Raw genomic sequence first — 17,221 nt, 5'->3', positions numbered from 1 at the left:
CAGCAAAGATTGCAGAACATGACCAACCATAAGGTAGAGGGCAATGATATAACAGTGAGTGACTAGGTAGTGTGCCAGTTACCTCAACATATTGAAGAGAGGATAATACTTTAATGATGCAGAATAGGATACTAGACAGCAATACATTGACTTACTAGAAGAAGGACAATCATCTGATCATGTACAATAACAGAGGAAACATTGAAATGGACAGCAGTGCCTATCATATAATAGTGAGAAGTGGACTGGCCAGTCCAGCATCCATCACCTGATGGTTAACAGCAAATATTGATAGTGTGATAGACATCCAGCAGCTCAACTCAGCCGGAACACCCTGAGGATAGAAGGATGGGGAGAGGCAGCAGCTCTGGACACATTTTCTCCCCCAAAATGCTAGATGGCAGCTCCCCTGGATTGTAACAGTGCCCCGGATTCCTGCAGGGCATCCTGGAACTTGGAGTGTGTTTTTTCAGCCCTGTTAGGTACCCTGGGTGCCGTCAGGAGGAGGTGTAACAGGACCAAAGGAGTCAAGCCATATTCATAGTCCAGAAGTACTCACAAGTCATGAGGACAGGAGCTCCAATGTACTTCCGGACTGAAGAAAAGCCAGTTCTTCACCTGACCCAGAAGTGCTAGCAAGTCATGTGGACGGACGGGCAGAAGCACTTCCGGGTCAAGGACTACATAAAGGACTGTTGGAGACAGAACAAGCGAGCTGGAGTTGTGAGGTAGAAGACAGAACTTGCTGGGAGGTGTGGAGGAGAGAATTTGTGCTCATTTATTATTTATTTAATTGTTTATGGTGGCTGTGGTGCTTGAAAGGCACTATTTAAAGAAGAAAACTATTAAATGTCTTCTGGGTGCTTTTACTTTGTGTCCTGAGCATTTGTCTTTTGGGCTAAAGGGGGCAACTGTGACCCCTAGCGTTCACAATAGATAAATGAGAGCAGAAGAGTGACAATCGTTTGATAGTGGGCAGTGAAATAACATTTTGTAGCCAGCAGAGTATCAGTCACACAATCATCTGATTATATAAGGAAGTTTTAATGAATATTCTCAACATTTTAAAAATATTCATTAAGAAAGGCATTATATATAAAGTTACACATAATGAATTTGAGTAAAAAAGGATTAGTCAAAGCAGTGCTTCTGTGGGACATGCTACTCCAGTGACTGGACAGCAACCTGTGTTGTACCAGTGTGAAGAACACACTGCTGAAAAGCTCACAAATGTAGTGAGAGTGATTGGCACTTCCAGGAAAGATTCAACACATTTTCATAACTTCTTCCTTTTTTAACCCTGCAGGTATGTAGCCATCATCCACCCTCTGCAGCAAAGGCTGTCATCCACAGAGACCAAGATCATCATCTCTGTCATCTGGTTCTTGGCCATGTGCCTGGCGTTTCCTCAGTACTACTACTCTGTCACAGCTGACCTGCCAGACCGCGTGGTCTGCTACATTGACTGGCCCGAGTACAAGGCCTGTGACTTCAGAAAAATGTGAGTCTGCAAATCAAGATAAGAGAATTTGTTGTCTGTGTGTGAGAAAGAGTGGGGCACACAGAGAAACATTGTATGAAATATGTGTAGAACTGCTTAAAAAAACAGTTTTTAAAATGAATGCAAGGTATTGGTAGCAGTGCTGTAAAAAAAACGGTTTATCTCTAAGATATTCAATTTTTCTTTGATGTTGTCCATCTTAAAATAAATGTAGTTTATTGTGTTGCCAGGTCCCTTCAGCTGGCTTCTTGTGCATCCCTTTAACTATGGAGTAAAAGAAGCACAAAAGATGAACCTTTATGGGAAGTAGCCTTCCATTAACTGATTTTCTGTACCTGGCTTTTTCTATTATAGCGTCATGGGGTACTGGTGCTTAATGAACCACTCGGTAGCTGGCACAAGGAGGGGGTTAGTCCTAGAAGCAACACACCCACTCAACAAGCCAATTCACAGTCAATGATTAACTTTGTCATTGAAAATGCATACTGGGAGAAAATGAACCTCAATGCCTGGTGTGGTGAGGCCACAGGACACACCACTGTGCTGCCATTCCATCCCATTCTTGTAAAATGTCCATCCACTACCTTCCCCAACATTATAGCCAGAGTTACCAGTCAACTCATCATGGACAATTTGGGGATGTGAAAGGAAATCAGGATACCATGAGAAAACTAACACAGATTGTGATTGAACCCATATCCCTTTTGCTGTGAGACCATCATGATATCCGTAACCTCATATTTTTCATTAAAAGATTACAGACAGCCAAACACTATGCACAAACAATTAGAGACACCCATGAGTGAACCCAAAATGAACTTTTTAAAGATGCAGAAGGAAACTAAAATACCAAGGAAGAAAACTTCATGAGCAATGGGTGAGCCCGCAGTCTCCACATACACAGCATGCAGCTACACGATTTTGGTTCTCACATCTTGATATCCCATATCCTTCTGATATGTCTGTCTATTTTTAAACCTGCTACTTAGTGATGAGCCAATGGTTAACATGACATTGAGTTCACACTGAAATTTCATGTTTCACTTCCAATTAAATTTGTTGTGTGACTAGTGAAATTTACGCCATTGACGCCATTGGAGAAAGGTCTTAGTTCCTGTCTAAAAGCATTTATTGTCCTAATTCTGTTTGTGTCTGCCTATCATGTAATGTTTCTAATGAAAAACAAAGTTCTTGTCACATGTAGACATTTTGTTGAACTATGAGATGTGTGTAGTAAAGTAGTTGTTCTAGTAGCACAATAGCCACTTTGCCTATTATGATGACAAGCATAGACATTGTAATTCTAAAGATGCACCTGAGACAGAAACAATGCTCAGTGTGTTCATCCACTATGCCTGGAGTGTGCATATTCTCGTCTGCGGGAATCATGAAATGATGTTTGATATGTAACAGAGTTCCTTTGTAGTCTATTTCCATGCAAAGACACAGTAATGTGCATGATAATTCATGATGGTGCCCATTTGTGTAGAAAATATGCAGCATTTCATATTTTTCAAAAACCGCGTTCTTCCTCAGGGATGTAAACAAGAGCCACAAAATAAAATTAATGTTATAGGTGTGAAGCCAATATAACCAAATTAATTCAGGCAAACACAGAATTCTGAACACAACTTTATGGTATTTTGGAGGAAATAGAATAGATGGAAAAGATTAGCAAGCTTTGTTAGAATGAAGGTTCCATTATTAGCAAATGCTATTGTTTCTAGTGTTCTAAAGCTATAACAAGGCTTTAAGGAGCAATATTATTTGTTTTCCAGCCCAAAAAAATGGAATGCTTTGTATTGTGAAATCACATGCCTTAGAAATTTTACTGTTAATTTCACAAAAACCGTATGTGGAAAAATTCTGCTATTTCACTCACCATCAGTGCTATTTCCGTTCTGATATCAGAAGAAACCAAAGCTTAAACACAAGGTGGGACATAATTCTGTCCACTGTCAGGCACAGCACACAGAGTCACTCTAACTCTCACTCATTACCTTTGTTATATTGGAAGGACATCTTTGTAAATTTTTAACATCCGAAAGAAGACCAGGTAACCTATAGCGATGTTGACAGAATATGTACCCTTTACACAGATAGTGAAGAGAGCAAGAGTTAAACCTAAGTCCCTGGTGTTATGGGTAACTGAAATCATCCAAGAACTATTGTGAGTGAAAAGAAAATAAGGACGAAGACCATGAGATGTTTTAGCAGGAACAGAGCAAAAACAAAGTCAGATTGACGTTAGGTCAAAACAGGTAAGGAAATGAAATCAGAACGTCAAAGTAGAATGAAGAACAGAAAGTCTTTTACTGAAACTAAGTCAGAAAGATAGGGATGCAAATCAACTTGCTTAAAATTAATCATGAAATAAACATCATTATACCCCTGAAAAACCTAAAGGGCATCTTAAAGGAATGCTCCACCCAAAAATAATATTTTTGTTTATGTTCCTTACCCCATGTAATTTGTAGTGATGGTTTAGAAAAACGTTTAATCTCATATCATCTTTGTATTCTCCTATGACTGTGTAGTATAGCATGAGGGCATGTGGATACAGTATGTGTTTGTGGACAGCACCACTGTAATTGTCCTCATTTGTTACAATGATGAAGCTGCCTAGAGGAGGAAAGTAAAGGACCTGACCATATGGTGCCATAACAACAACCTGAAGGTCGAAGAAAACAAAGGAGATCATTGTTGACTTCAGAAATAACAAAGGTAGTCACAATCCACTCCACATACTGTAATTGGCTCCCCTGTCCAGAGAGTTAGAAGCTTAAGGTTCTTGGGTGTCTAGATCACAGACTGGCTTTTGTGGTTAGTCAATACCATCTGCATAGTCAACAGGTTCAGCAAAGGCTCGCTGCAATAATGAAAGTATCCTGACCAAATGCATCATGGATTGGTTTGGTTACCTAACTTGCCAGGATCACAAAGTCTTTCAACGGACTGTCCATACAGCTTCTAAAATCATTCAGGCTGACCTTCCCCAGCTTCGTACCATCAACTCAATCAGATGTCTGAGGAGATCTGAACCTGTCATATCTGATGATAACCATCCAGCTCATTCCCTGTTTCCACTTCTGCCTTCTGGAAAGCACTACTTGAGCCTCACCACAGACTCAGCCCACTTCAGAAACAGCTTCATCCCCCAGGCCATAAGGTCACTGAACTTCCAGTGAGCTGATCCTATCTGCTCTGCACTGTGTACTGTGCCCACCCGCCGGTTTATATGCTAGTGTACTGCATGTTACTTTTTTAAACTCTTATCTTACTTACTGTATTTTAAGGCTGTTTTTTTATTAATTTATTAATATTTTGTTACTCTTATTTATTGCATTTATTTATAAATCACCGCAACTGTGACACAAAAATTTCATTTTACTCTTGCAGTGTATATCACAATAAAGATTTCTAATCTCTGTAATCTAAGCATGCAGAATGGACAGAAAAAAGTTTATGATATAATAGAAAGAAATAGTGACCAATGCTGTACAACAGCAAATGACATGAAAAATGTCCATGTGAAAAAGATGAACAAGATCTGACGTTACTTGTGTTGTGTAATCTGCACTGAATTTAATTGTTGTTGTGTGCTGAAAACTTGTAAAACGCATGTTTCTTTGCTAAAATATTGTTAAAAAAATCATAACAATAGTTTTCTGTTTATGCCCAGTGCTTGTGGTACTGACGTTTTTGAACTGAACACAGGACTCTTGACCAATGAATAAGGAGAAGAATTATAACACCTGGAATTGTAAAGCAGCAGCACTGTGCCACTCAGTGTATCGCTGTAAGAACAACTGGTGATTCCAAACTGGTTGGTATAGGCATATACCTGAGTGGGTTCTGTGATCGACTGGTGCCCTGACTTGTGCCAAGTGTCCCCAGCCTCTTAGAACTCTCAACTAAATTAAGTCAGTTGTTCGGTTATTCATAATTATAATGTACAATATTATTATGTAAAATTTCAGTGATAAAGGTAAGTGCAGGAGAAAGTGGCACAGTGTGGCAGATGAGTTCTCATCCATCATGGACTTGCCCCCATGAATCAGATCTTGCTTTGTGCTTGGGTCATGATTCTAAAATCTCCAAGACACATGTGGATAACAGAATGCTGGACGCCATTCCTGAAAAGAAGCTTGTCTTCATTGTAAACCGTAATGTGAGAGGCCTGTCGGACTGTAGACATGAAGGCTCAGTTTCCTCCTTTTCTTGGTGCCAAATGGGATGAGAGCTTCAGTGGCCAAATAACAGCTGGAAACGGGGGGCTGGGTTTTTAATCGGCAGCACTGAGTCATAAATCAGGAGTGGTGTGCACAGCCATGTCAGGCAGCTTTGACTTTCCTAGAGGTATTAGGTTCTCTGCAATCTTTGGTTTTAATGACTTCAATCCCCTACAGTATAGTCACTGCAAAATAGCCATCTTGACAAAGTGGGGACGTCAGAGTCACCTTACTGCTTTTTCAAGCGTCATACAACACATAAAAAGAATTCAAACAGCTAAAATATTATCAGCCACATTTAATCAGTCACAGATGTCAGAAACTCATTATGTAACCAAGGCTTGGGCTTTTAAACATTCACATTCTATTTGCAAAATTCTACATTAATTACAGTTATTTACACCGTATAATGATTTTCATCATTTATCTTGTAGCCTGCAGTGTTGCAGATGATTTAGAAAGCTCTTTAAGATTAAAATAAACTAAAAAAAAGAAGAACAGCTCATGCTGTACATAGATGTACAATGGTAACAACAGAATGGAGGCTGAGATTTATCATTCTATATTTTATATCGAGTCTTCAACAGAGCACACCATCTCATCTCATCTCCTTTTCTAAAATCTCCTTTCCCAGTGAGGGTCACGGTGGTAGCAGGCCAAGTAGGTCAGCTCAGATGTCCCTGTCTCCAACTTAAGATTCCCAGATGTTCCCAAGCCAGCTGAAAAATATAATGCTTCCAGCATGTCCTGAGTTTTCTGCAGGGTCTCTGCCCAGTGGGACATCACTGGAGGAGCTGTGGGGGAACCACCTTGGGGACAGCCTTACGACATATCCAAATCACTACAGATGGATCATCTCGATCTGATGAAGCAGCAACAGTACTTGGAGGCTCTCCTGAATGGCTGAGTTTCTCACCCCATCATGGAGTGTCAGCCCAGCCACCCTGTGGAGAAGCGTCATTTCTGATGTGGATCAATCAAGAGTTTTCACTTTAGACCCACTTCACCACAATGAACTAGTACAGCAGAACAGCTGCAATTGCTTCAATCCCCTTATTTATTTCACGTTCTCTTTTCCCATCACTGATGAACAAGATCATCAAGATATTTTAACTCCCGTCATAGGGAGGTCCTAGTACAAAATGAACAGCTCCTTCTGGGAAACACTTGCTGTTATGTTGCCCAGAGCAGAAAGGACAGAGCTTTCTCTGGAGGTTGTGGGTAGAGCTAGAGCTGTTCTCCTGGAGCTGAGGTAGAGACAGTCAGAAGAGGTTAGTGGCAGAGCATCCCAAGGTGGTACTACTTACCTTTTCAGAGCCTGGATGGTGGCCCCCACACATGCACGTGTGACAAAATATACTGCACTAGTGAGGCCACATATGGAGTATTGTCTGCAGTTCTGGTCCTCACACTCATAGTAACACTTGCCACTGTGCAGAAGAAAGCAATCAAGTGTGTCCTAAGACTTACAGTAAGGACATGCTGTACTCTGTCAGACTTACAGAATTAAACCTGTTTAGTCTTGAGCAGAGGAAACCCAATCCAGTTCTTCAGAATTCTCAAAGACGTTAATAAAGTTGATCCAGTAGAATTCTTTCAACTTAAATGTGAATCATGCACTCGAGGACACCAGTGGAAATTAAGGGAGAGCACTTCTTTATATAGAGAGTTGTGGGAATCTGGATCAAACTTCAGAAACATAAAGTTGAATTGGAAACCTCAACAACCTTTAAGAAGTATCTGGATGACATACTGTATTGGGTCAGCTTAGGTACTAGCTAAACAAATGAACCTGATGGACTAAATGGTGCCCACTTGTTTGTCAATTTTCTTAGATTGTTTGATGATATTGTTAATGAACTTCAAGGAGAAAAGAAAGACAGACGTCTCTTTAGTTTTCTGACTGATTTATTCATTTTCATTATACATTTCTTCTCTAAGGGTGGCACAGTGGTAGCGCTGCTGCCTCACAATAAGGAGACCAGGGTTATTGTCCTGTATGCAGTTTGCATGTTCTCTCTGTGTTTGAGTGGGTTTCTTCGCACAATCCAAAGACATGGAGTTTAGGTGAATTGGTGATCCATAATGGCCCTGTTGTGTAGCTAGGGTGTGTGTGTGTGTGTTCACCCTAAAATGGACTGGCGCCGTTTCCAGGCTTTGTTCCTGCCTTGTGTCCTGTGCTAGCTAGGATAGGCTCCAGCAGACCCCTGCTACCCTGTTTAAGTGGGTTACCAAATGACTGACTGAGTGATTTCTTCTCTAGTTGTGTTTTCCATTGTGTTTTGACCTATGTAATATTGGTTCATTGAGCTATGATATTAAACAGAGATTATGTTAATGGCTATAAAATTATTATTTGCAGCTCTGCAGAATCATTCAGGTACACCTCACTGCCGGCACTGGGCTGTGTGTTCAGAGGGCAGCTCCCCAGTGCCGCACTGTTCACTTTGCTTTAATGAGGACACTCTCTTTTTGAACAAACTAGTGACTGATTTTTGTGAATGCTGGAAGGCAAGGAAGACAGCCAAATGATGCCTCTGTTATTTCTCAATTTATGTTATCGTAGAGTATGTTATTGCAGAGTTTAATTGTATTTATGTTTTATTATAAGACCAGCAAAACACCCGCGCTTAGCAGCGGCAAAGTACTGCCTTAAAATTTTTATTAAGAAGAAAATTAAACCTTTTTAAACTGAGGGAAAATATACCAATAATTATTTGTTAAGGATCTCTTTGTATACCACATTGTCAGTTCGGCCCTCCGATTGTAATATGACCAAGCTGTGCACTGAGCTTACTCTTGCGCATGCAACGTACAGTTGGCCATGTGAACAGTAATTTTGTTTCAAATCTCACAGCTTGGATTGCTGCTGTCATAATCGGTTTGAGTTTCATAGTTTGTTTCAATTACGACAGTATTTGCAGGACGACTTGTGTTTAAGTGACATTCGGCATCTGTCAAGCGTTGTAAGTATACAACCGGTTTCATCGATAACTTCACATCCAGCTTTTGAGAGTTTAAACATTCATAAACATCAAAGTGTCCACTACTGAAATCGTCACCTGTGAATCTAAGATGTTTAAGAGGCATTGGCGGTTGTCGAAAGGTGTAAAATATTTGGCCATTTCGGTACACTTGAAAGCGACAACCGAACAATTCAGCGGCAGCCATCAACTCACATGCAGATGCATAGGTGAAGGGCTTAACCTTTTTACTCTTATAATGCTCCTGTGTAGAATAATTATCTCCTGTACCATCATCAGTCCACACCTTGAACCTGTCCCAGTTATTCAATACATAAGACACAATGTTCCTCCGAATATCAAGAGTGAGCCTGATATGGCCGTGCAATATGTAACAAAGAGAATGGAAAAGGCAGATGCCATCTCCGGGCATGGAAACCATTCGGTAAGTGACAGTTCTTTGATCGATAGTGATCACCTCAATAGACATGTTAATGGGGGTACGGTTGGAATGATAAAGGAAATGGGTACCTGAACAATGTAAAGTAAGTCTAAAATACCTACACAATAACTATCCATCCATCCATTGTCTAACCCGCTGAATCCGAATAGGGTCACGGGGGTCTGCCGGAGCCAATCCCAGCCAACACAGGGCACAAGGCAGGAACCAATCCTGGGCAGGGTGCCAACCCACCGCAGGACACACACAAACACCAAGCACACACTAGGGCCAATTTAGAATCGCCAATCCACCTAACCTGCATGTCTTTGGATTGTGGGAGGAAACCGAGCGCCGGAGGAAACCCACGCAGACACGGGAGAACATGCAAACTCCACGCAGGGAGGACCCGGGAAGTGAACCCGGGTCTCCTAACTGCGAGGCAGCAGCACTACCACTGCGCCACCGTGCCGCCCACCACAATAACTATAATCATAATAAATGAACAATAAAACAGCGGAGAAGCAGTAGATTGAATAAAAAGGCTGTAGTTATCAGCAGGGAGACGTGAATCCTGTGGCAAAGCAAGGAAGGGAATGTAGAGACTGGAGCGACGGACGGCCTTATATAGGCAGGCAGCCAACAACGTGGGAGGCATAGGGATGGGGGACCCAACGCCACCTCACACGGTGACTGAGCTGCAGGCTATGGACGTATATATGTACGTAAGTAGGATTCAGTTAGCGTTGGGAACCGCGTACCAATTTTCTTGAAGATGGGCCCATAAGTAACAAAGACAGTTGAAAAGTTCAATATGGCGGCTGACAGTGGCATCATACCACCGAAATAAGTAGGTACATTGGTTTCGGTTAGCGCGGGGAAGCTGTCTACCAAATTTCGTGAAGATGGGGCCATAAATAAGAATGTTCAACATGGCGGACGTTGTCGACCGTTATGACCGTTACACGTAGAATTTCGAAATGAAACCTCTTAACTTTTGTAAGTGAGCTGTAAGGAATGAGCCTGACAAATTTCAGCCTTCTACCTACACGGGAAGTTGGAGAATTAGTGATGAGTGAGTGAGTGAGTCAGTGAGTGAGTGAGTGAGTGAGTGAGTGAGTGAGTGAGTGAGTGAGTGAGTGAGTCAGTCAGTCAGTCAGTCAGTCAGTCAGTGAGTGAATGAGTGAGTCAGTGAGGGCTTTGCCTTTTATTAGTATAGATTCAAAGTACTATACGGTATTGTATGTTCCCCCCAATAGCCAGCTCTTCATGTAAAGCACACTAATTCCATTGCATAGTATTATCGTGTAAATTATGCAGTACAATATATGCTCTCTACTCAGCTAGCATAACAATGTTATTTGTGTCTTTTGTTCTTTAATACATATAAACCCCCATATTTGTTTGAATAACATACTTTGAGGTGTCTTTGCGGGTTAGACAATGACTGACTGACTGCAGGATGGTTCTGGTTGGCAGCAGGAGTTGGCTGTGAGTCCTGAAGTCCCCTGAACCCTAGATCTGAGCATGGTTAGTGTGCTCCATGACTAACTGGCATCAAGAAATTGATGGTTGGCTGGAATTTTAATAGAGGAACACTTATGATGCCCTTTCCTCGTGCAGGTGTAGTAATTCACATCTTTCAGGCTTTAAAACACAGAAAGGATCTTCATTTTGTTACAGAGATGTATTGATGCTTTAAACAGGGCAACTGAATGGGAACTTTAAGGAAATTTAGACTGCACCACAGTACAGAAACTCAGCATGGAGCAGTACGTTTTCTATGTTTTTATGCCTTTGAAATAAGAGGAAACAAACACACCTGATTGTGTCACTTTCATATTATGTGATCTCACGTCATTGTGTCTCAGTGCCAACAAGCACTTTATATTGTACTCAGAACTAAACCAAAAGCCGTGACGCGGACTTAAACTCAGTCGTGGAAACAAGCCTCTGGTAACATAAGTAAGAAGTCTACCTGACCAGGTCCAGACAAGATAGAATGGGACAACTAAAAAAACTCAGCAGTTACTAGTTAAATTTGAAAGGCATTACAGTCTGTTTTTCCTCTTATAAAGAGTTTAATCCTGGGGGGTTTTGGAGAAAGCAGATTATGGCATTTTGAGGACTGACAGTAAAAAGTAATCTCCGTGCGGACTCATCTGGTAATATCGTGCTGCATTAATGTGAGAAGCACAGATGGACGGAGACCAGAGGCTCTGGGGATAGAAGTGTCCAAATATGGTTCTTCTGCCTTCTGAGGCCATCATAAAATCAGGTTTAATTTATGTAGTGAATTGGGGATGGAGAAAATAGATAAAAACTGACCGCAGCGTGATAGAGCTTAATTTGATCGACTACACTCATTTAAGTGTAGCACAGAATGCTGCCTGCATCCAAGTATTTGATAGGCTGGTGACATGAGGTGAGGGGCGTGGCTAACCACCCCCACAACAAAGCCTCCGCCAATTGCATTCAGCACCTAGATTGCAATATGGAATTGTGTAACATTTCTAGAATCATTGCATCCATAACTGAGAATGCAACCATTGTCTGATTGCCCTTGAATTTACATGTGTATTGTTTATTCTGTACAAGCTCTCAATCAAAGCTTGTCATGAAAGATGCTACAAAGAAGGAAGTTTGATGGAAAGTCTCTTAAAACTTTGGCAGTTTAATTGCAGTTTACTCTGAAAGTAAATGTGTGAATCAATTATGCATGGTTTATACTGTAATTAGTACAAATGTATGCTCCCTTCATCGAGTCCAGCAGTTGACAAAGCCTAATTACTATGGAAGCATACCTTATTCTGAAAGCCACCTGGCTTTGTGACAACACATCCCTACCAGGTGTAGCTTTCCGTCTGCTGATCATCTGAACGGCACTGAGTTTAGTAAAAGGCACATTTATCCCAATGAGGATCAAGCAGATCAGTTTGCAGCATGGCAGCACATTGTGCCATGTCTCCACTTTAGGCATGGTGATTTGTTTTACTTAACATTTTTTTCATGATATTTAGCTACTTTTTATTCTCACAAGATCCTTCAATTTACTGTGCTCACTTTGTCTTGGTTAGATTCTTAGAGATGGGAGCATCACTCTTGGCACCTCTCATGGGTATAAAATTTGAATCCACTACTAGTGTCCCACCACCTCCAATACATTTACAGCCTTAGAGTTGTCAATCGTATTTAGGATAATTCTTTAGAATTATGGAAAGAGATGGACTTCTACACAGGGAGAACATGCAAACACTTTGGGGGAAAGCACCCTACAGCCTAAACCAATCTCTTACACACCTGTTAATCTCTAATTAAAAAAAATGTCTAAAGATCACCTTTGACTTGCATCTAACAAGGAAGGTACCAACAAACCTCTTAGTTTTTTCTAGATGGAGGATAGGAAGAAATATTAAAATCATCTGTGTACTGTCCCTGACAACCACTAACCTGACAGCCTGCATGTTTCACCCTTGAGACATCTGTACAGGATGTTTAACAACAACTTTCAAACCTTTACTTCAACGCAGTTTGCTATCAGTGGAGGACTTCACAAATGTGTGCTCCCGCATCTTTGAGAGACCACAATTAGAATAGGAAGGAACAATGTGACCTCCTGTCCCGTGTAGCTGCTAGGGGTTGACATCAAACAGACATCCAGGACACATGTGTAAAAGCACAAAGATTTCTTTAATATTTTTCTTCTTGTACAGTGCACAAAGCACCACACCCTCCACAATTCTCTAATATTCAATAATAATACAATGATCAATAATACCAATAAACAATCCTCCACTCCCAGCAGCTTCGTCACCTCCTTGCTGGGGTTTCCCAAAGTCCTTTAAATAGTCTATAACCTGGAAGTATTCCATCTTTTCTTCTGGGTTAATGCCACATCATCCTTCCTTATGCAGTCCGGAAGTACTGCGGGCTTCCATCCTTGTGACTCCAAAGTGCTTCCGGGTTATCGTAATAGTGGGAGTCCCCAGGTCCTTTGTGAGCTCCCCCTGGCGGCACCCAACAGGGCTGAGGAAATGGACTCCATGTCCCAGGATGCTTTGAGGGAATCTGGGGAACCATTGCCCTCCAGGGGAACTGCCACCTAGCATCCTGGGGGATGCAGTACCCTGAAAAGCCTGCTCTTCCTCCTTCTTTTCTTTCAGGGACGTCCCGGCCGGACTGAACCTCCAGCCATCCATGACACCTGCTATTAGAGAAACAGAGAAACTGGCTTCAAGCTTTGACTTGCATCAAAACCAATAACATCTAGTACAAAGTGATACATACTGTAGAATCATACAGCTTGGGTGGGTTAAATCTTCTTGCAGTCCTATTAGCAACAGCAAGTGCGTTTCACTCGTCACTGCCACATGTTACTCCCATAGGCAAAAAACATACAGCCCATATGATTGATAACAGTACATTAACAGAGCATGTATGATTGGGCATTGCTTTGGATTTCATATGGCTCTTTCTGCCTTTGCATTCATTGATACCAGTGTACCCACTGGGAAGCCCCTGCAACACCCCTGAGGTGAGGATGGGGCTTCAGGCCCAAAGAGGCCCCCACATCAGATCTTCACAAAAGAAGCCGCAAAAATTGGGGCTCGTCAGGTGTTTTGCCAAGATGTGTACTCTTTGTATTATTTGGTAGATACTGTATCAAATATCCATGAGCAGCTACTTCTCACAACTGAAGAGGACGTGGCAGATGTTTGCTGACCAACCATAAGTGTTACCTGGTAAGTAACCACCTAAAAAATCATATTGTGAATCAGAACTAAGAATGTAAAGTAACTTGTATGCTAAAAGGATGACAAAGGTAAACACAAGTGTTTTGACAAATTCATAACATATTTATTGGGATAAAAAATATATATATAGAAATTTACAGAAATTAGAATTCTAGCATCCAAATATTCATTTCTGAGGTTGGAAAATTAGAGATACAAAGGTCGTGGCACCAAATTGAAGAGGGGAGGTTGCATAAGGTTTCCCTCTACCCATTCTAGTGTTGGGCTCCATGGGAGAGGATTCACCATTTAGTACACAAGTACCGAATTTAAAAGTGTTCTCTAATCTTTACCCTGTCAAATAAGTGAACCAGATGCTGTGGTGAAACGTCAGAGGCTTTGCCTCAAGCACTGATGTCTGAGGTTCAATCCCTGTAAGGGGAAGCAGAGGTGTGTACTCCTGACAAACCCCAATAAGGGCAAGAGATGTGTTGTGTATTCTTTGTATAATTTGGTAGATACTGTATTACACATATATAAATACATTTTTGAAAGCAGAAATAAATTCCGTATCTTCAGGCTAAAGAAAACAATGTGAAACTGGTTATGATGAGTCACGTGACATTACAAATTATAAATTAGTGCCTATTACTAAGGCGATGAGAAAAACATTGTTAATAGAGTGCAGAGAGCTCTTTGCAGGCAGTGTGAGGGTCTGTGAGTGCTGTAGAGTCTGGACAGGGTGAGATACGTGTTTGGGACAGGCTGGGCGGGGCTAGATGTCTGAGTGGCAGCAGACTTGATGGAGATATGTGTTAAGGTGGCAGCAGGCTGGGCGGGGCTAGATGTCTGAGTGGCAGCAGACTTGATGGAGCTATGTGTTAAGGTGGCAGCAGGCTGGGCGGGGCTAGATGTCTGAGTGGCAGCAGACTTGATGGAGCTATGTGTTAAGGTAGCAGCAGGCTGGGCGGGGCTAGATGTCTGAGTGGCAGCAGACTTTATGGAGCTATGTGTTAAGGTGGCAGCAGGCTGGGCGGGGCTAGATGTTTAAGTTTGTTTGCTGGGTCATTATCTGGATGATTTGTCTACCAGGCTTAGCCTAATATCAATTCCAGTTTCCCACAACCCAGATAATGGAAGGAATGTTTTAAGTATGAGCTTTCCCAGTGGCTTGTCTTCTAACTCCTTTATCTTTCAGTTGCAGCAGCACTATACAGTGAGTCTAATTAAAGTGCCTCATAGTAAGTGGTGCCAGTTAACAAGTGCCATAGGGATGGGGGATCTGCAGTCCCAAGCAGACTAAGAGAACAAGCTGATAGGTTAAGGCATCAAGGCAGCTTATAGATGCAAGTGACACAGCTTCTAGTAGAACACCATGTTCTTCAGTGCCTCTTTTGTAATCGCAACTGGCCGTCAGAGATTTGGAAAGCATTAAGCCTGCCACCCAGCACCATTTAAAAATAGAAAGGCGGAGGCACGCGGCTGGCGGATTCCTACCCTTTATACCCAAGCGGCGAGACACCTGTGCTCTTTAATCAAGCCCTCGCTTCACCATTGTCAGGTTTCACGTTAACGCCAACTCGGATTTACCAGACAATGACACTCCGAAGGCAGATCATATTCCGAGAGCATGCAGACCTTACGCTTTGTTTGTACTTTTCATTTACCCACCATCTGCTAATTGGCATCCGTCAAAATCTGGAAGCAGCGGCGTAACAGTGGCAGAGGCTGCCTCGAGCCTTGCACTGCACATAAGATGTTTGCCACTGATTCGAATTTTTTTATTTTAATTTGGATTTCACAATTAATGGCTTTAACAGTTTAACAGTAAATGGAAAACTCTGGTGTTTCAGTTTCTTACTTCATTTAAAGGAAATATGCAACCTGTGACATTCGTGTCTAAAATACAAATATGTTGGGTCACCGTTGTGTGAGGTACACCGTGGCATTTAGTAGATTGCGATCAGGATCATTCTCAAAGCGATTAGAGGGCGAGGGGTAATAAAAAATGTCGATTTTAGGGCAAATCTTGAGAAACACTGAATTTGTTTCTGAAACCCGTAACCTAAACTTCAAGTTATTTATCTAAGATAAATTCCCATCTTTACCATACCATACAATTTTCCAAGCTTGCGTTTTTCTGAACAGGGCCGCTTGAATTTGCAATATTTTCTAATGCGAGGTCAATGAATCCCCATTCCTCTACTCAGCTGAATATGCGCCGGTTTTAGTAAAAGGGTCCATTTAAAAAAAAACACAATAGGTTGCGTTTCTTCCGTCATTACACCAGGGGTTACCGGTGACGGCTGACGCCCCCAGTCCCAGTGACTATCCTTCTTTGTGAAATTAACGTAGTCACATACGACAGATTCTCCCGGCGGGAGGCTCCCACCCTTTCTAAAACCCGATCCAGAGAGCTCGTGAGAGCGCCATTCGCTGGTGTGACGTTAATAGCGCCGGGCGGAGTGAACGGAAACTAAAGTTACCAAAGCAATCGGACTGATATTGTATTTATTTATTTATTTATTATTCAAATAGTTGATTGAAAGATCCAGAGAAAAACAATAATTAATGTCACGGATGACTTTTTGGACCAAAAACACTTTCAAATTATTCACCTATACATCCAATAAAGAGTGCCGACCAGTTTATAACAGGGTAACAGCTTGTCCAGAGAAGCGTACAGATCGTAACTGATCGTAACCAATGTAAACTACAACAAAAATGTCGGAAAAAATAACATGAATAACATAACAACCCCAAATCCTTTCAATTAATTTTGTAATGTCGCTGTTTTTACAGTGTGTGTGTGTGTGTGTATGTGGGGTGGGGGGGGTGAGGATAGTTAAGGGTGGGATTATGTGAGCCCACGCTGGCACCATCCTGAACACGACAGCTGTCCATCGCAGTTAAAGCTGCCAGGTCTGCTTTCAGGGAATGTGGAAAGAAAACCAAAGGACTCACCGATAAAGCCAGACAGGCGTATACGACGAACAACTCCGGGTGCGAGATTCAAGCTCTGCTTACTGCCGGTAAATGAAGCTGAAGCGCTACACACAGAGCCGGACTGACGTTTACAATCAGCGGGAACTTTAGCGGTGGCCTGCTGCCTGCCCTGGCCTGACATTCAGAGCAACCATTGATATAAACTAATGGTTAAAGTATATAGGCTACTGTTATAATAATAGAAAACGAGCAGTCAATATTGCTCTGTAGTGGGAACAAAACGTTTCGGTTTAACGTTGGCGGGTTTCGTTTCTGTTTTCTGGTTGGATGATTTCTTGTTTTTGATCAGGTTTTGACTTGCGTGTGTCTCGCGCTCTGACAGTTAAACAGGAACCTGAGATGAGAGG

At 41.8% G+C, this 17,221-nt stretch overlaps 1 protein-coding gene across 1 annotated transcript in view; it reads left to right on the top strand.

Moving 5' to 3' along the window:
- The window catches only part of LOC120538867 (substance-P receptor-like), a 107,011-nt gene that overhangs the window by 69,562 nt on the left and 20,228 nt on the right, over positions 1–17,221 (top strand). Inside the window, exon 2 of the mRNA XM_039768432.1 lies at positions 1,307–1,501. Coding sequence (XP_039624366.1) covers positions 1,307–1,501 — 195 coding nt within the window. The remainder of the gene's footprint in view (positions 1–1,306; positions 1,502–17,221) is intronic.

This window comes from Polypterus senegalus, chromosome 11 (assembly GCF_016835505.1).
Source record: "Polypterus senegalus isolate Bchr_013 chromosome 11, ASM1683550v1, whole genome shotgun sequence".
In the NCBI taxonomy this organism is placed as follows: Eukaryota; Metazoa; Chordata; class Cladistia; order Polypteriformes; family Polypteridae; genus Polypterus; species Polypterus senegalus.
Note: the sequence above shows the minus strand (reverse complement) of the source record. Positions and strands in the feature narration are given on the sequence as shown.